This window comes from Diplotaxodon limnothrissa, linkage group LG22 (genome assembly GCF_057381915.1).
Source record: "Diplotaxodon limnothrissa isolate DT_005_m linkage group LG22, D_limnothrissa_male_GT1.1, whole genome shotgun sequence".
NCBI classification, from domain to species: Eukaryota; Metazoa; Chordata; class Actinopteri; order Cichliformes; family Cichlidae; genus Diplotaxodon; species Diplotaxodon limnothrissa.
In genome coordinates, this window is record NC_140616.1 from 10821916 (window position 1) to 10842733 (window position 20818).

A 20818-nucleotide genomic window follows, 5' to 3' on the forward strand; every position below is an offset into this window, starting at 1 on the left:
AAATCGTCGCGTTATGTCTATGTGTAATCTCTCTTGGGGTTTAGCTGCGTGCAAATGTGTGCCAGTGTGCGCGCACAAAGGTCTAAAGTAAAACCTCTTTTAGGGTTATTAATATTTATTAATGTGTGCTGTCAGAGAGGCAAAGAAACAATTCATTGCTCACATGTATTGCATTAAGTGCTTCATGACTTATTAATGGGCATGTTTAAGGTTAGAGAAAAGAAAGGAAAAAGAAAATAAGAGAGAAGGGCAAACTATAAATTGATTCCTCCCACAAAGACAAAAGTCTATTAAAGTCATTTGTAAGCTCATTGAAATGTGGATTCTTTGGCCTTTTACTTTTTATTCATTAGATGGCAAAACTGTTGGCATATCTCAAACTGTCAGAGTAATAATGAATTTTCTAAGAAAGATTGATAACAAGTTTTGCAATCATATTCCTATATTTATTTTCTAACTACCGATAAGCTCCTATGGCAAGCAGAGCACTTCTGCTGTTTTATATATTCCTACTATAGATGACCTTATTCTAACACTGTCACTCATTCGTTCAGTGTGTTTCTCATCTGTATGCATTCCATGCCTGTGTTTATTGTTCTGTCTATCAGTCAGTCTGAAGGAGTCTATTATCCCTCCCTGTTTAATGTCCTTTCTCAGTACAGTACATAGCCTACTGTCTTTCTGTCTCTCACACGCCATCTGTTTGTCTGTTGGTGTCTCTGTCTCTCCGAACAATCTCTCACAGCAGTTGGCGTACTGTGTCATCCACTACCCCCCACCCCAAGGACCTGGCATGTCACTGCATATCTATATCATAACACCTTGAAGAAATATGCCTCTGTGTGCGCGTGCGCGTGCATACATTTGCCGCCGTGTTTCATTTAATCGAGGCTCCCAGTCAGCACATAGGACAAATTGATCAGTTGGTTTGCCAGCTGTCCTGGCAGATCTCTCCTTCTGTCTCTCTAGTTCTCTAACCACCCACTCTCCTTTACTTCCACTGAAACTCTGATTTCCACTTAAATTTATACACCTTGCAATTTAAAGATGAGAAAAACCAAATGAGTACTCTTGAGTACTCTTCATTACAAGTATCTCCATTGTTTTGTTCAGTTTTTTGTTTTGTTTTCTCACCGCTGGATGCCTTTTAAACTAACTCCTCTTCTCCAACTGGCAGATGGCTTGTGGCCATGCTGACTGACATGACCTTCTCTGGCACTGGCTTTTGGCGACCCTTTGAATCCCTTGAAAATGACGGGCATCATGCAAAGCCAGCTCCTTTTGTTATCTGAGCTGCACATATTGTCTTGATACACCCCTATCATTAGACACACATTTCCATCGTGGGCCAGCGAAATGTCTATCCATGCTGAATTGAAGAGATAAGTCAGAACTGCAGCCAGCCATATGGCTAGCCTGCTTTTAAGCATGATAGGTAGAAAATGCAAAACCCATTTCTGTTCTCATAGATCTATGCATAATTTTGCCTTGATTTAGGTGCTATTCACACTTGATGTTCTTGCTGTGGCGAAGGGAAGGATAGTGGCAGCACAGTCAGGAACAAAGGGAGTCTACTTCAGTGCTGCTTGACCGGGTGTGTGTGTGTTTCTGTTATGTCCCCATGCTTGGCTGTGCTTTGAGCTGAAAGCGAGAGGCTTTTTTTTGTGTAATGACAGACATTAGAAAGTCGATTACGAGGTTCTTACAGCCTCGAACATGCCACACAGGGCTGTAATACACACATGCATACACAAAGGTATACAGGCACGTGCACACTCTCAGACTGGTCTGAGCCAGGGGAAGGCTTTTGTGTTCAATTTGCCTGTGTCACATACAAATATATCAGCATTACTGACTGTGTGACACAATACTGCAGGTGGGAAAAGTGCTGTCTTCTTAACTGTAATTTCCCATAAATCCCATAAATTTTATCACATAATTCAGACAGGGCACTGTTGCCTTAAATCACAGTTGATAACATGGTTCCAGGGGCTCATGATATCTCCTAATTCCTATTCAAGCTCTTCAAGTAAACATACCCAAGAATGTGAATTGAACATCTTTTAATGTTTAAGAATCTTTCTTGGAAATTCAGGGCCGGGGCAGCTGTGGCTCAGGAGGTAAAGTGGGTTGGAAGGATAGTGGGTTGATCACCAGTTTCTCCTTTCTGCATGTCAAAGTGTGTCGATGTTAGACAAGGGGCTTTGATTTAGAAAAAATATGTGTATGATTTACTGAATGAGGCTTGTAGTAGAGTGCTCAGTTAGAGTAGAAGAGCACTATATAAGTACCAGTCCATTTACCATGTACCACATGGACTATTATGACTGGCTAACCCTTGCCAGCGTATCGTTAGCTTCAAATATTTCTGTTGGTAGTTGGTTTCCCCCTTTTTTTTTTTTTTTAATTTGTGTATTTAAAAGTGTGTAGTATCAGGGTAAGTAAAGCAACCATGTCTTATTTTGAGTCATATAAATAATTTTGAGTCATAATTTTCATGTTATAGCTTCTTTTGATTTAAAATGTAGGCCTCGATGACGCAGGTGTAGAAGCTTGTCAGCTACCATGTGGCAACCACTGGTTCTGAGGGTAAAATGTATATTCTCAGACTAGCTGCAAGTAGCTGGTACAGGTTGCTGGTAATTCTTCTGAAACTGATTGCTAAAGCTCCCTATTCACTTTCTGCAGCTGGTTGATGAGTGGTTGATGAGATTGCTGGCAGCCACTAGTTTGAAACTGGTCGCAAAGAAGCCTGAGTTTGCATGGCAACAAAGCAAAGACTTGCAGTTTACTCTCCAAACACAACTTTCACGTTAAAGCTAACATTCTCCATTCCTGGGTTATCTCGCACTTTTTCAAGTTTCACTACAGCTCGAAGAGTAAATGGTGATTATTTCTATACGAGTAAACTTGTACCATGCAAACTGCAGGCGACCACAGCAAACTGCTAGTGACCAAAGCAATTACAAGGAGCCTCTTTATAGGCGATTTCGCCTGGAGATAAACACCTAGCAACCACTCGTGATCTGGGTGTGGAATTCACATTTGTCCCTAGCAACTGGAGGTTGCCAGGGGGTTAACAACCAGTCCCTAGACTTGCATGGCTAAGGCCTTTGTTACCAAGTATTTCGTCCATAAATATTCTCAAAACCAGTATCTACCATCTGTAAACTAATTTAATGTCCACTAACTGGTTATGTCAATCACTAGTTTCTCACTCTGGGTAAAAATGAACATGCCTCCAAAGTTGGAACCTAACAAGACTGACGATGACGAAACAAAAAATGAGAAGGACAAAGAAAGGTATGAAAGGAATAAGAAAGAATAATGTGGCAGGAGAATGGAAAACGAGCAGAAGACTGGGAGAGAGGGGTAGAAAGCTCACTAGAGCTGTTAATGTAGACCCGCTGTTTAGAATACAGTCTCAGAAGAGAGGAGACCAGAGCATGGAGCGGTAGCTGGCTGCCTGATTTCACACCCATTATCACCTGCTACAAAAGCACGGCAAGTGGAAAATGAAACTGCATACAGGGAGAGTGTAAAATAAGCTGTTCTCAGTGAGTTTGAGTGTGTGTGTTTATGCACGCCCATTGTCACACTTGCACTGATAAGCTTCTGTTACATGGTGTGTACTCTTACACATGTAAGGTCATGAGTACTTATCACCTTTGTCCACGTTCTCACCTTTTGTATTTTGGTTCATGCATGCTTTGGGATAACTTCCAAATAAGGCGAAACAAGGGGAGAAAAAGCACAATGAAATAAAAAATCTTGGGCTTCGGAGCTTTGTGCCTGCACGATCCATTGGTTTTCTTTCATTTGCATAGCTGGTTCATTCCAGTTGCAGACTTTGATGCCATTTGCACAGGTCCACCGATCACATGTAATGTGAGAATTGTGTTTGTCAGATGGATTTAGCCAAAGTCTCCTCTACTTTTCTGCTCTAATCCTATCTTTTATCTCATCTATACTTCACTGAGGTCTCACTGGCTTTTCTCATTTTTCTACACTCATTCTTAATTTTCCCTCTCGTTCTTTCAAAGGCTTTAACGTGCTTAGTGAAATAGAGGCGCTTATGTGATTAAAAAAAGGCTCTAAACTGTTAGCATATCTGCAGAATTATCTTGTGAACGTGCAGTTCCTTGATATAGCAATATGTGTTTCATGTGTTCATTTCCCAAAAGGATATATTACATATATTTTTTTAAATGTATGTAATGTGATATATCACGTAATTTGGACATATCTGACAAACTGCTTTTCTTTTCCAGCGTGTCCACCTGGCTCTTACAAGATGTCGTCCAGACAGCAGGAGTGTTTCCCCTGCCCAGCCAACAGCGTCGCAGAAGAGGAAGGATCCATGGTGTGCTTGTGTGAGGAGGATCACTTCAGGACCCCTTTGGACAATCCCTCAGCGCCATGCACACGTAATAATAATAATATACTTGCACTTATTTATGTCTATATCTTCTTAAATTATATATATGTATATATATATATATATATATATATATATATATATATATATGCTAATACTAGTTCTAGTCGCACCATATAACTCATATAAGATATGATATTGAAATTTTGCATAAAGTATAGATTTTTATGTCTGTAAGCCAATCAATATCTCAACCTCCCATTCAGCTTTTGATATAGCTGCAATTGTCATTTATCCATTTTAACAATAAAGATCCATTTTCTTTATGTCTTAAAACAACCTGTCCTTCACCCCGTACCCTTTCATCCACCTTTCCTTTTTTCATGCTATTACCTCTTGGTCTGACCTGCTCCCTCCCCCCCAAGTCATGTTTCATCATCTTGTCCTCATCAACCCCATCTCCATGACTCATTCCTTGCACCCTTCACCTCTCCTTCACCATATACCCTTCATTGTATTGCATTCCATGTTTCTATAACCTTTCCCAGATTGTTGGCTAGGAGTAGGTCTCTCACAACACAGGATGCATGCCTTGTACTGCTCTGCTGATGAAAAAGTTGTGAAGTGTTTGTATAACTGCAAGCTTAAAGGATGAAAATACATAAGCAAATATCTTGGTCTATAACTGGTTAATGACATCTGTTGCCTCGTTGGACAATTCCTCTTTGATCTGGAATAAAGAATAAATCCAGTCTTTTTTTGACATAGTATTTAAAGTAAATTTTCTAAGGAAGACTTTTCCTCTGGGACGTCTGTGTCATAGTATGTTTGAGGGTTTTCTGTAAATGTAACCACTTCCAACCTTTGTCTATTAGTATCCAAAGCTATATATGAAAGCGCCTCTTCACCCAAACCATTTTCTTTGCCTCTTAACATTTATCCCTTTTATATCTCCCATCCATCTTTCAAAAAAACCCATCACTCCATTTTGCCATCTCTTTGCTTAACCTTTTGCATTCTCTCCATATTCTTCCACCTTTTCTCCTGACATTACAGATCCATTTTCTGCTATACTTCCATTATCTACATTTCCGCTGGACCCCCCCTTCTTTTTCTACCCCCTCCTTTTTGATGCCTCAACACCCTCTTCCATTCCCATCTCTCTGTCTTCTTAACTTGACCAGTCATCACTCTTCTTTCTAGCCACTGCCTCCTCGCATTTTCCTTACTCTTTATCCTTTCATCTGTTCCATCCATGCGTGTTATCATCCCATTTTTCTTCTCTCTGTCAAACCAAAATCTCATCCCTCTATCCTCGAGCGACACTCTATATCCTCATCCCTTTTCGCCACATATTATTTGTTCATTCCTCACCTTTTACTTTTTCTGACCCTTTCTCGGCCTGATTCTTCTTCACTATGAGGCCAAACAGAGCCGTACAGGTTGGCCCTATTGATTTCTGCATGGAAAACAGCCTATTGATTATAGCTTAGTAATTAGATGGAGGAATAATAGGGTATATATCCTGAAAGTATTCAGGACATAAATCCATAGGGTCTCTAAGTTAGTGCATGTGTGTTTATATACGTATTCACATTGACTTGTGCGTTAGTGCGTACACACATGAATGAAAGTGTGTGGTCATGCTAGCTTTAATGGTAAGTGCAGTGGAGGGGTGTAATTATAATATTGATTGCTGAGCTCACTGATCCTGTGTGATAATATTCATAGCAGCCTAATGACCACATTAATTACACTATAGATTCTGTAATTATGATAATCCCCAGATTCTACTAATCCACCACACTGTACATTTAGAGAAAGAGTTTGATGAATCTAGCCTCATAAGAGTAAGAGAAAAAATTATGATTTTCAAAGATGAAGTGTTTGATATGTGCGCATTATTACGCCAGTGATTAAAGAACAACTGATTTTATTCTTCTCCCTTTTTAATGCTAGTGTAGTATCACGACCCTAATGTGTTTACCACACTGAGAATCAGAGACTGTGCACCTCATAGTTGCTTTAAGAATTCTTCTTGAAAAAGTTGAAGGAGCACAGAGCTTTAATTATAAGATTAAGCTTCATCTGTTACTTCATGACTCAACTGACTGCCATTGTTAATGGTGACGATTGAGTTTTTTCCATTAGAGCACACTGCTGCATTTCCCTTGGCAGCAATGGAGATGAAAAGTAGAACTTTAGAAATAGTTAATTAAAATTAGTCTTTAAATTCTTGTAAGTTTTGGCAGAGGAGAACTTCTGCTGACAGCTCCAGTTGTAACACAATAACTATTTGGAGAGAAAAAAAAAAACTGGAGACGAGATGTCATCAGATGTTTCTGCAATTAAATCAGCAAAATCGTTGTTTGAGAATAACTGCAAAATGATGTTGCTGCATAATAATTATTTCTGATTTTGAAGACTGCACAATTTCAATTTTCTCTGAAAACTTAAAAAACTAAACTTGTTGTTTACCATAAATGTGCAGTGTTATGCAAAAGTCTTGAGCTACTCCTCATTTCTTTATATTTTGCTAGTTAAAATATGAAATGGGTGCAGTGATTTATTGAAGTTTATTGATTGATTGAATAGAAACAGAGTATATCTGGCAAAAACAGAGTTCTAATGAGCTTTGAAGTTAATAGTTGGTATCACTACCTTTATTCTTCAACATGCCAAGATGATCCCACACTGCTTCAACAATGTTGAGGTTAGTGCTTCAGAGTGGCCAGTCCACGACTTCCAGTGTTCCAGTGTGTGTTTCTATACGTCAGCCTTTTTGTCCTGTTTCCCTTCTTTAAGAATTGGTTCTTGACATCCACATTTCCACTTATAACATTCTCGATGAGGCTTTAGTGAACACGAGACAGATCAACTAAAGAGCCTGATGTAACTCTCAGGTTGCGTGCCAGGTCTCTGCTGGATTTTTTTCCTATTTCTTGGGGACATGGCTTTTAGATCTGATGTGGATAGGTCTGTCACTTCTTTTTGTCCTCCATTTGTCCAGTTTTCTCGCATTTTTCAAGGATGCACTATATAGCATGCTGAGATATGTCAAGTTTTCAACTAAAAGTGCTTTGGGAATCACCTTGTTGGTGCAAAAATACTCTCATGCCTGTCAGACTATGTTATCTCTGGCATAGATGTCCCTGATCTCATTTGATGAGATTAACTAAGAGGGGGTAGCATATAAAGATAACACATGCAGTTTAATGACAATGGTTTAAAGGGAAATGCAAGTTTTTCTGTATTGTATCATATTTTTGGAGGAGTAGAGATTGAGTTGAATAGTGATGTGGATGGGCTATAGGGAAAAGGGAGTTAGAAGGTTGGGACAGGTTAAGAGTAAAAGAGTGGGAAGAGTTGTGGAGGTGAAGTTTTAACAAGAGGCACTCGCAATGTAAGATGGAAAGAAAAGAGAAACCTTAAGAGAGTGAGGGACTGCAAGGCTAAGAAAGCATGAAAGTGGACAGAGACGTGAGAAAGAGGCCCAGCTGTGTAGATGCACTACTGTGTGTGTGCGAGTGTGTGTGTGTGTGTTCATAATGTGAATGTTTTCTGGGCTTATGTAACCCTGGGCACCACGTGTGTTTGGAAGCGGGACGCAGCTGTGGTGTGTGACGTGTTTGATGGCACGCACAGTGCAGCAAACCTTCACTTATTCATTACACGCACATGCACACACATACAAGGATGTATGTAAAATTCATGACCTTTAATGGACCTGTGCTTTCAGTGAGAAGAGGATATGAACCAAAAGACACTGAATGCTGACTTAGTGATAGGATGGAGTCCTCTGGTCTGGCTTTTTACAGCCTTCTACTGGATCGTATATTTTATTTTTTAGCTGTTGCGGGGGTTCATTTAGAAGTGGTTTAACTTTAAATGACATGTTTACACAGTTTTTTGTTACCTCTGTCATGTACTGTATAATGCTGAACTTTTGATACACACAGCCTTTCAATAGGCAGCTCACATCACTGCCCCTCATATCAAATCAGACTCGTGTTCCGGGAGAGATAAAACACTTTCCATGGCAAGCCATCTTTATTTACTAAGAGTAAAGGGAGGGTCTGTTTCACACAGCAGATGACACCAGTACATAATGGAAAAAAACGCTAATCTTTCAGACAAAAGGGAATGTTATTCTATTCTTTTTTTTTTAATCAAATCCTGAGCCTTACCCCAAATATTTTCCTTCCTATATGAGCAATAATCCCTCCTCCGTCTCAGTCCAATACATCTTCTTAAAATATATTTTCAAACTGTCAAAGTATAATAATAATGCTACATACACTAATATTTCACAACAAGTACCTCAGATTTTCCCTCACCTATTTATGTAAAATGGTTCATATCACATCATATCACATCATTAAAATCAAAATTATTGTTCAAAAATTTATTTAATATGAAGGCAAAAGGTAAAAGTAACCTTCCAACACTGGCGCTTGATTATAATGATATTGTTGGTATAAATGCTTCTATACCCACCATAAAGCCTCTGGACTGTTGTATATCAAATTGCATGACAGTTCATTCAAATTGAGCACGCATTGTATTTTCTTACAAACTGCTCATGAGCGACCTGTGATAACTAATAAATCTAAATAATTATCTTTTTTTTTTCTTTCATAGGTCCCCCATCCCCTCCCAGAGACTTGACCTATACTCTGAAGCAGTCCACGCTGATCTTGGACTGGGCTGCTCCGTCCGACACAGGGGGCAGGGTGGATTTGACCTACAGTGTGGGATGCCGGAAGTGCATCGGGAGGCAGTGTGAGCCATGTGGGGCTAGCGTTGGATTTGTGCCTCAGCAGGTTGGCCTGACAGAAAGAACTGTGACTGTGGTCAATCTTCTTCCCAACACCAATTACACATTTACTGTAGAAGCCTTGAATGGAGTGTCAGAGCTGCTGCCCAACAAGAGGTTCTACACACAAGTCAACGTGTCAACAAGCCTGCCTGGTAAGTTCCATTTCAACCTTCAAAAACAAACACAAACATGTAAATGGAAAACATTTAAATTGCACTTAAACGTGGCACACTCCGAAACCAAAAAACAAACGACAAAGAATGCACCTTTTAAAAGATATTGCATTTGTACTCAGTAGGGACCAACAAGGACACGTCTGACATCAGGCAACATTATGTGTGAAAAATAGATGAACTTTAAATAAACTTGCACTACATGCGTTTCCAGTTTTGAACACTTTTTAACTCCACTTGATTTTGACTGAATTTCTAGTGGTTTTACAAAGTTTATGTCATCATTTCATCTGGTCAGACAAATTCTACTACTTTATTCATATTTTCGACATAAGAAAATCCTCTAAAAAATTATTTTGACCCCTATTTGAAACGTTTGAATGTTTTGCTTGGAAATAACGCATGCATTTTTTATGATATCACCACAATCCGCTTTTACTTCTGCACACAACAAAAAAAGACATACACACAGATCATATTTATGTGCATTTTGTACTCTGTAAAACCCACTGTGACCTTTGCCTACAGCAAAATGCAGATTTACTGACATGGCATTCAGAAGCAATGTGTATTCTGTAGTGATTTGAATTTCTGTGTATTCTTTGAAAAAAGCACAAACTTCAATCATACACCCTTATACTGACAATATGTCTGTTGCTGCAGACAGGGCAGAAATTCTCATTGGTAGGGGAGATCTCATTTTCATCAGCAGAAGTTTTCAGCAGGCCATTAGCCAGAGGCTTGAAAAGCACTTTACCAAGTAGCCTTGTCACCCAGCACCGCAATAGCACTCACTATTTGGAGGAGCTCAAGTGTGAAAAGACCAAAACACACACATACACACACTAAAGATGTACAAGCCTACTTTCTGGCTTGAATGCTGACAAACATTCTTTTGTAAACAAACGTACACATGACTGTGCATGTTATACCGCCGCGCATATCTTTGAAAATGTTTGAGATCTTTGTTTGCGAAAGCTGAAGGAAATATGAATGATGAACATAATGATGCAAATGAAACATAGGTGGAAGATGGAATGAAAGGTGCTGTACAACAAACTATCTGATGGAGAAACAATGAGAGTGAGAATGGCAGAATGTGCTTTTGCCATTAATTGAAAAGTAGCTTAGAGAAATGGGCTGAATGATGAATGCTGTGCAGCATCTGTGAAGGCTGCAGGACTTGCTATGAATTTCCAGGTATTAAGTTCAGGATATATACTGTAAGACTTTATCGTGGGAAAGTGGGTTAAACTTTTGGATAGTTGTTATATTGAAAGTGTGGTTTTTGACTGAGGCATGCATCTAAGAATAAAAAAGAGAGTATATTTAACCTCCTAAGACCCAAACTCTTCCATGGCATGCATTTTTAATTTCTGTATGATATTTGGGCATGTTGGGACCTGATGAATGTAAAAACAATGAATTTTGGGGGTTTTTTTTACCTGATATTTGTTTCTGAGAAAAATGAGATCCACATATGAGGACATTTGTTAAAAAATTTCGATAGAACAGTGGCAGTGTGATGTCCTCGTAAGTGGATATCAGGCCCTTGTAGCTCAAAATTTAGTATTTTGGTCTAGACAACCCAAAATGTGATGTCCACATATGTGGATGCCAGGTCCTAGGAACTTAAGGAGATTTATGTTGAGTGTTTAAAAACAAATGTGTTTCTCAGGATCTTCTTTTTTGGACCAGCTTAAACTTGTATATAACACGAGTGATGGGCTGAAGCACAGTTATGTGTATGAGAACAAAGCACTGACATCACTTACTTGATTTGGGAGCTTGGGAAAAATTTGTATTTAGTGAAGCTTGCATTCTACTGTTTTCTCATTTTCACTTTATAGTTGAACAATGCTTCAGCATTAAGGGTCAGACAAGCTCAGACTCATTCAGAAAAGAAATCTAGCAGACACAGAACAATCTAGACATCACATTTTAGGTTCCCTATAAATCTAAATCCATTGTTCAGTCTGTGTTTACCTGATTTCTCCATCCATGAAGTTGTTACTCTGCTCCTGGAGCCAGTTATCTTGGCAGAAGAGTGGACATTGTAGTCCTAATGTTCCACTCCTGGAAACAGTTTTCTCGGGGCCTGACAGGATTTTAGGGCCTCCCCAACCCGGACGAGATTATATAATCGCATCTTCATGTATTGGGATTAGCTTAGATCAGTGTTTACCAACCGTTGGAGCCACAAAACATATTTCACATTAGAAAAATCACATGGCACACCACCAAACAAAAATGTCACAAAAAGCATATTGATAATTTTTCCCTGCGCACCAGGCACAGTGGAGTTGATTTGGTTTGTCCCAACCACTATTCATGCTAGGGCCTTAATCTGGGTCGGAATTTTCTCTAGGACCCAGGTCAGATTGACTACTTTTTCTTTTCAAATATTTATCTGTTGCTATTACGCGCTGCGTCGTCTCACGGCATGACTATTATGTAATTTCTTCTTCATCGTCTTCTGTTTTACTGGCAGTTGGCAACCAATTTCATTAGAGCAGGTAGTTGTACTGCCCTCTAGTGGAAGAGAATGTAATTGTTCTGCACCTTACTCACACCAGTCGCTTAGAGCAACCCAACCTTTTTTGCGCCACGGACAGGTTTATGTCCAACAATAATTTGACGGACCGGCCTTTGAGGTGTTGCGTATAAATACAAAAAAAAAAAAAAGCAGATAATCTTCCACTGCACGCCTGATCATTTCTCACGGCACACCTATATGTGCTGTGGCACAGTGGTTGGGCAATACTGGCTTAGAGTTTCCTATCAGTGCCAGAAAACCTCTATAGGTGCCAAGTTGGCAGCTTTATCAGGTCCCTAAACTACCACTGCATTGACATAAGAGTAATTGCTCAAGTACCACCTAGTGGTTTAAATTATTTATTCCCCACAAAGCGGGAGCTCAAAAACCCTATATTTTTCTCATTATTATTGTCACTGAAGTGAAGTCGTTCTCCATGTTCCACCAAATCCTGTGGAAAAATATCTGCACACGTTTGCCAGATGTTGACTTTTCTTACAGGTAACAAGTCTAATTTGAAGAGGTATAGCGGTGAGGCAGCATACTGTCTCTTTGAGTTTGTTTGCTGGAAACATCTGCTCATGTTTTTATCCAGTTATTGCGATGACAGCTGATAAACTTCGCCAATGCCCACATGTGGCTGGAAAAGCAAATCGGTTAGTAAATGAAAATTAAAGAAGTTATAAGCAGCGCAGAGCTGTTGATCCCTCAAATTAAACCACACCCACCAAAAAAATCCCTCAGACAGCTAAAATCTGTGAACGTGACTAGCAAGTGACAACTTGGCCTTCTTCAGCTTCCTGCGTAAAATCCCGAACTCCAGGGTTTGGGATACTCTATCAGAAGTACAAACCTATGGTGAGCATTTTTTTCCTCATTGTCACATTTCTTTAAACCTTTCTCACTTTTATCTCCTCTGTCTGTCTGTCTTGTCAGCAGTTACCATGGCACTGATTTCTGGTTATTACGAGGTATTAAGGTATGAGTTGTGCGGCTAACCGTGTCGTCCAGGAGGATTGGACAAGGGTTAGGAGAGAGTGTTTTGCAGGGGTTTTAGAAGACTTTCTGTGACAGGGAGGATTTCGGCTGACATTTAGTGTGTGGTGTTTAATACTGTCTGTGAGACAGATGGAAGAAAAAAAAAAGTGTGTGAAATGTGCCACAGAATAATTCCTGCATTTTCTAGGAGAGCTACCCTCCGTTGAAAGTCCTCTGGGAGAGGTTTACCTCAAGGTCAATGAAGGATCTGCTCAGTTTTATCAGATAGAAGCGGAAGTGATCATTAAAATGACGCAATATTAAAACTTGACATACAAAGCCTGCAAACAAATTCAATAATGGTTCACTTGGTCTTATTGTCGCTGCATGATAAGTCCGGTTTTCATTTTGTTGTTCATCTGATTTTTATGTATCTGCGGGATACCGTCTGAAGTTCTGTAAAGCCAGGTCAGCTCCAGAATTGCAAAAAGCATTTCTGTATGGACCTTAGCTTTGTGTCCGCACCTGTGTGTGCACCTCCCCACCGAGACTTTACATATCACGGTGATTGGCCTCATCAGTGACAACGATGAGGCCGCCTACAGGGAGGAGGTGGATCGTCTGGCTGAGTGGTGCGACACAAACAACCTGCTGCTTAACACCGAGAAGACCAAGGAGCTCATCGTGGACTACAGGAGGAATGCTGACCCACATCCACCCATCCACATTAAGGGGACGGCTGTGGAGCGTGTGAGCAGCTTCAAGTTCCTGGGAGTCCACATCTCCGAGGATCTCACCTGGACGACCAACTGCTCCAAGCTGGTCAAGAAGGCTCACCAGCGCCTCTTCTTCTTGAGGACTCTGAGGAAGAACCACCTGTCCTCAGACATCCTGGTGAACTTCTATCGTTGCACCATCGAGAGCATCCTGACCAACTGTATAACAGTCTGGTACGGGAACTGCTCTGCCTCGGACCGGAAGGCGTTGCAGAGGGTCGTGAAAACTGCCCAGCGCATCGCCGGAGCACCACTTCCTGCCATAAAAGACATCTACAGGAAGCGGTGTCTGAAAAGGGCTGGGAAAATCATCAGAGACCCCAGTCACCCATCACATGGACTCTTCACCCTCCTGCCCTCTGGGAGGCGCTACAGGAGCCTCCGGACTAAGACCACCAGGTACCGGAACAGCTTCTTCCCCACAGCTGTCAGACTCCTGAACTCTGCCTCCTGACATCTGACCCACGTTAACTCATGGACTGAACATACACACACACACACAATGGACAACTGTACCCTCAAACACACAATAATAACATGGAGTGAACCACCACTCACAACCACTAGCACTTTATATAGCCTCTGTAGAAATTATCCACACCCTCACTTACCTTAACTGCACTAATGTATAGCTCTGTGTAAACAATCATTCTGTACATACAATAATTTTTAACCCTACAACTGTTTACAACTTGCATAGTTCCCATTTCTGTATAGCTGTATATCTCAGATTCCTGTAAAGTTATTTATTTCATATTCTGTATAGTTTTTCATATTTATATTCTGTCCATATCCTGTACATAGCTTGTACTCACTACAGCCTGTACATACTTATAGTTATAGAATATTCACAACATACTTCATACCGTGTACATTATAACATAATAGACCCATTTCTGTAATATACTTACATATCTATATTATTGCTAATATATATTGTAATATATCTATATCACTAAGCACTTCTGGATGGATGCAAACTGCATTTCGTTGCCCTGTACCTGTGCATGTGCAATGACAATAAAGTTGAATTCTATTCTATTCTATTCTATCAAAACTCGCTGACCTTTATAAATACTGCAGTAGGGATTTGGAACAAAGCTAGCACATATCAGCAGACTCACACTCTGGCCTTTTTTTCTCTCTAGCCACCTCATCATCTCTTTATTACTTTGTTCTTTTTCTTAACCTCCTCCCTTCCTTTGTAAACCGATCTCTTCTTTTTTTACCCTCTATTTCCTCCCTCATTTCCCTCCCCACATCCTTCCCTGCTCTCCCCATAAGCTCACTATTCTTAGATGGTAATTTCTCTCCTACTCACTGCCACTCTTTCCGCTATCTTCTCCTTTTTCATCACCTGTCCTGACATGATCACCACTGCCCTCTTTTCCCCCATCTCTCTTCTTCTCTCTCTTAGGACTATTTTCTCCCACCTTTCCTGATTGCGCCATATTTGTTTTTCGGTGCAGAGTAAGCTTGTTAGCAGTGGGTGGCATTTTTTGACTGGCAGCTGAGGGTGGAGAAAGCCTGACAACTTAAGAGCACAATCTGAACCGAGCTGCTGAGAGAAAGTGCTGCTGGATACTATACCATGTTAACCTGCCGCCCCAGCCGCACATGCAAGATACACCAGGGGCAATTTTCATCTATAAAATGCAAACACAAGCTTCTCTCTCCCTCGCCCGCTTTCATTGGAAAATCAGAATCTTATGCAAATCATTAGAAACAGCAGTTTAGAGACTGTCGGTCTTTAAACCTTACAAAAAACGACATACAAATTGAATTCTTTGAAAATATGCAGTTGAACTGGATGCTTGCACATGCACATCCTCCCATGCAGATGGGGTTTTATCAGGACTCTCCAGGCCACCAGGGGGAAAGGGGAGTTTTGCATGGCGTGTCAAGGATGGATAATAGGGAAAAGGAAGAGTAGGGGATAGAAACTGGAGGGGATGGGACATGAGCTGGGTAAACGGGAGATCAATTTTCCCTAAGGCTCATGGGGCGCCATATCGAGGTGGATTAGGGGTGCATATATAAGCGAAAGAGTGCACCAGACCATGTGTCTATGGCCATACTTTGCTGTGCTTGCATGACATAATTTCTGTACATTGGTCCATGCTTCATTTCTTTTCTTAAAAAAAGATATCTTGCTTCAGAATTGTTCAATATATATGTGTGTGTGTGTGTGGCCCCCAGTGATACATCCAAAGCCCTTTAGCTAAGGCAGGGAAGAAGACAGGGATGCAGGGTAGCTGTAGAGATGGGGTGGAGGTGCAGGTCAGGGAGGAAGGATTGGCATTTCAATATCCTGAGAGGATTACTGGCCGTGCTTTGAGATGGCTGGTCCCCGCGGAGATACATAGGCCTTAGAGATGGATGCATAAAGGGAGGAGAGGAGAGGGGAATGAATATAGAAGTAGAGGGATAGAGAAGAGAGCGGTGTGGCATTGTGAGGAGAACGCCTGGATGTGGAGAAAAGGGAGCAGGGGTGAAGAGCAAAAGCGAGAAGACTTAAAAGAAGAAACAACGATCTGAAACCATATTTTTAAAGACGTACATATCAAAACTGCTTAATACATTTTTAAAGTTGTGTGTGGACAAGCGTTAGGGTGAGATGGTTTTGAGATAAAAGTTAGGAAGCATAAAGCATGAAAGATGACTTAAAGCAAGTAAAGTAGCACAGGGTGCATAGCAGAAGAATAAAATGTTTAAAACTGAAGGCCACACAAACTGAAAAAAGTGTGATGGAGACCTTGCAATACTTATGAAAGAAGTTCAAATTTGCTGCAATTCCTACACAAAATATCCATAATATATGTATATAAGAAAAACTAATAAAATCATAATATGAGAAAAGGGAGCCCAACCAAATATTGCTTATGGGGGTGCAAGCCAAATATACAGGAGACATAACTTATTACAAAACGACTATTAAATATTGAAATGAAAAGTCACTTAAACTTTCAGATAAATGAAATAAAGTAATGTAATATTTTTCCTTTAAAATTAAAGCAGGGTTGTAGAAGGAAATAGAAAAATGTTTTTAAATGAAGTACAAGAAGGTTACATGCAGTACTTGGGTAATGTACTTATTCACATTGCCTACTATGGCAGAAAGATAAAAAAACGAATGGAAGCTAATTGAGGGTGGGGTTGTCTCTGATTCTCTGAATCAAATGGGTACCTTAAAAAACTATGGTACACATGTTTGCGTTTGAAGACTTGAACTAAAGTTTAAGTCTGAATTAACTTGGGATCAGACTTTTCTTGCATTATAATGGGAGGGGGGTGTTGAATATTGTTTTTTCCATTCACTCAGTGAACGAAAGAGACACTTCAAATACCAAGGTATGAAACATTGTTTCTTTGTCATTTAGTTTCCAATTGCCGTTTTTATTTTTTCACTTTCACACTTCTCAGCCTTCTCCCCCCTTCAGCCCTTTGCATGAAGGCATTTGGATCCTTTCTGCCTCCTTAATTAGAAGTGATGGGAAGGTGAGGCTTCAGCAGGCACCAAATGAATAGAGTCATCAAGCTACTTTTCAGGACTATAGCCCAGCCACTTAAGACGCTTTGTCACCCTGTGATGGGAATTTTAATTGCCTACCTCTTGGCTTATAATTGGAGTCTATGAAGAGGCACTCTCAGTGTTCAGTGTGTGTACTCTGTATGTGGATTTACAGGCTGTTCCTTGTTCAGGGAATTGTAGAGGAATGCGTATGAATGAAAGCAAAGCTCGGAGATAGCTGATGACACGAAGACACAGCGTATTCCTCATAATCATATTATCATGAAGACTATCTTTGATGCACATCTTTTGTCGAAACCCCTGCCGGGAGAGGGTAGACAGGTGAAAACGCTTAAGGTTGCAAGCAGACTAGAGAGAAAAAGTTCAAACTTCCAAAATGCTTTTCATGTCTCACTTTCTCTAATACTCTGTGACGTCTTTATCGTGCCTCTGTGGAGAGCGTGGCGGCGTTTGTGTGTGCGCGCCGTCTGGGTTTCTTGTGGGGTTAGTCGCTGGAGGAGAGGGGAAGGCGGCTGCGTCCTGCTGTGCGAAATAGAGAGAGAGCAAGTTGTGTGGAGATGCAGCTGTCTTTCTGAATGACAGTACACTCCTCTCTGATACAGCGGTAGGTGGGTGACAGACAGTTCAGCTCATCAGACCAACATTGCACGCACACAGACACCTCTTTTCTCATTCGCCGTGCATCTTTTTATACAATTTCATGCATAAAATTCCAGGGGGAGGGGTTACAGTACAGTTTATCCAGCAGAGGTTTAACAATGCGCCAAATGCTTAGTATGTCAATCCATCCCTTAATTTTCAAGACACGGTTTTGTGTTTGTGTGAATGCTTGTTTGGAAGTTTTTTCATGAAGGGGGATAAACAGGATGAAAGAAGGGGAAAAACATCCACAGCCATGATCACTTGATCATAATTAAACTATTAACTTAATAAAAGACTACATTTCAAATGGAAGACTGTGGATGTATTTTTGCAGCTTTTGTCATACATCTTAAAAAGAGCTCATGTTTTACTCTTTATTATAGGTTATATTACTCTTTACATTATAGCTGCTGTCTGTCTCACAGTCCTCAAGTAATATCAGCTCTTAGTCAAGAGCTGCACTTAAGCACACTTTCAAAATATCTGTATTCATTTGTCGATGCAAGTTTGTGTCATCCTAGTTTTTTCTCCCCCGCTGTCCAGTTAAAACTGGCTCCCAGATGAACTACAATTGGAAAATGCTGCTTACAACAACCTTCTATAACAACCTGTAGTACATCATCTGTTATTTTTGCATTTAAGAAGATCCAAAAGATCCAAATATCATCACACTCCAAATCAGATCCTGTCATCAAAGAAGTTAGACTATGCTCGGATTGCTGTGTCATGCTAAAGGATGGAGGCTGTAAAGATGCAGCGTTTGTGTGTGTATACGCACTGCCCCTTTATTCAAGTCTGTCAAGGCAGATAGAGCTTTATTTACCTTCTTAGCCAACCTCCTGCAGCAGTCTTGGGTCAGCCACTCTATCTGTATGTTTGTGTTTTTGCGAGGGTTTGTGTGCGGCCTGTGTTTTTTATTTGGTGGAGGCTTCGGGCAGAGGCTGTCTGGCTTAACAGACATGTCATGATCAGACCATGCCTCAGCCTTTAGGCTAAAGCATGCTGGGCCCGGAGAGTGTTCAGAATCAGTCAGTGTGCAGCTGTCAAAAGCAGTTTAAAGAAGTTGGCCCCAGCCTCTCTCCCCCGGTGAGGGCGTCTCATGCCAGATTTGTACGCTATGCAAAGGCAATGTAAACAGGTTAAGGGTGTTTTCTTTTCCAGATTTGATCACATGTATGTGCAGGAAAAAAAATTCACCAGTTTATTGGTAGCCTATTTTCAGGGCATGGTGTTTTGGCACAGCTGGATTATGTTGATCGAGCCTTTTTGAATATGTCATACAGAAAAGCCTCTGTGTCTCGCTGGCTCTTCTGGTCTGTCTCTCACCCAACCACCTACTGACTGACACATTCAATCAGGCCAGCCCTAAGACTCTCTCCGGTGTTGCGCACACAAATGCTGGTCTCCTACACAGACACAAATTTAGACACAAATCCACACAGCTATCCACCAAGGTGTGTGGATTTGTGTCCTTGCAACGTATAATTTAGTAGCTGAGATGAAAATGTGCTTCATCCAGGTGCCGTCCCTGCACCATTCCTCCCACTCACAGCCAGGTTTGTGTGTCTGTGTGTGTGCGTTACACCTAGACAAGACTCATTCCCTCCAAACACCTCTGCTCCTCTTTTCTTCCTGTACTGATATGAATAAAAAACACTGCAGATAATAGCTGTGTCTGACTGCATCTCCTCACCCTGCTCTGAAGCAGGGTCTTACTATTAATCTTCATCTTTCCTTTTCTCCTGTTCCACACTTGCTCTTCTTCACTCTTATGATGCACTGGGCAGAATAATTGTGTTTGCAATTTGGGATTAGGTGTCCAAGTGGCAAATAAAACAAATTAGGCAGTGATTGGTGAGCCAGGAGACAAGTTGCAGGAGACCAGACATGTAAACATGTTTATTTTTCCTGTAAAGTTGGGCTTTTTAACATACTGGTCTACAGGGACTGATTTGCTTTTGAAGCCAAGCTCAAAAGGCCATTTAAGAAACAGGAGCTTTTGGCACTTATGTGTTGGCTCCATTTTATCATCCCAGAGAGTGGCGCTTGCTTCCCAGTCCTCTGCTGTCAGGCTCATTGTTGCACTATCCCTTTAACTCCAGGCAGAAGTAAGTGGTGCTATGCCCAGAGGGATCATCACTGTTGCATCCTCTTGACCCTTTTACCAAGCGCATGCGTGACAGATACGGCTCTCTCAATCACTCCTGTCTACAACTTTTACACATTTTCTACCATTGTGCATATCTTTTCATTATAGATTCGCATGCAATCATTCACTGTCTTTAATATGCGTTGACACATGGGGTAGCACAAGTTAGTGAGAAGTAGAACAATCAAATCACCTTCTGAAAATGGATGCCATCTCAGCGGAGGCACAAACCTGGAGGGAACAACAGATTCCCCTAAGAACAAAGACGGAGACATGGCTGTGTTGGGGAAAAGGAGATAAGGAGATGGAGAGACTGCAAGAGAGAATTCCCAGGGAGAGGATCCACAGATGTGAGGAAGAAGTAAAAAGTAAGAATGACTCCGAGATGTTCGGCCCTGTTTGTGCTGTCCCCCCTGGGGAGAGAAGCTCCTCCGCCTGTCTCCTTTGATAACAAAAAGGAGATGCCAGTTGCACCTCAGCTGCCTCCGTACACCTGGATGCAAGAGCCTACAGCAGTGGGTGCCATTTCTTGCCAAAGTCTATTCACACATCTACTTGCCACAGAGAGGACAGAGCTGCCATGTAACCTCCAGAGTCTCTGCAATGAAAGCAGTGGCTCTTGAGTGGATCTGAAGATGAACTTATGAGAACCTGGGTTTTTGTTAAAGCCTTTTCAGTTCTTTAACCCCACACAATTCTAAAAGTAAGTTATCGCTTCCTGCACTTCTGTATTTAACTCATCTAAGGAGCAAAATGCTGAAAGATCATTTGATACAACGTATTAAGTCCATCCTAATAAAAAAGATTTACTTGTGAGAATCATTTAACTGTACAT

The 20818-nt window shown here is 40.9% G+C and overlaps 1 protein-coding gene across 2 annotated transcripts in view; it reads left to right on the top strand.

Annotated features, from left to right (window-relative positions):
- Positions 1-20818, top strand: part of epha10 (EPH receptor A10) — a 182203-nt gene that overhangs the window by 124081 nt on the left and 37304 nt on the right. For both annotated transcript variants that reach the window (XM_085346411.1, XM_085346410.1), the window contains exons 4-5: positions 4272-4427; positions 9020-9349. In XM_085346411.1, coding sequence (XP_085202537.1) covers positions 4272-4427; positions 9020-9349 — 486 coding nt within the window. The remainder of the gene's footprint in view (positions 1-4271; positions 4428-9019; positions 9350-20818) is intronic.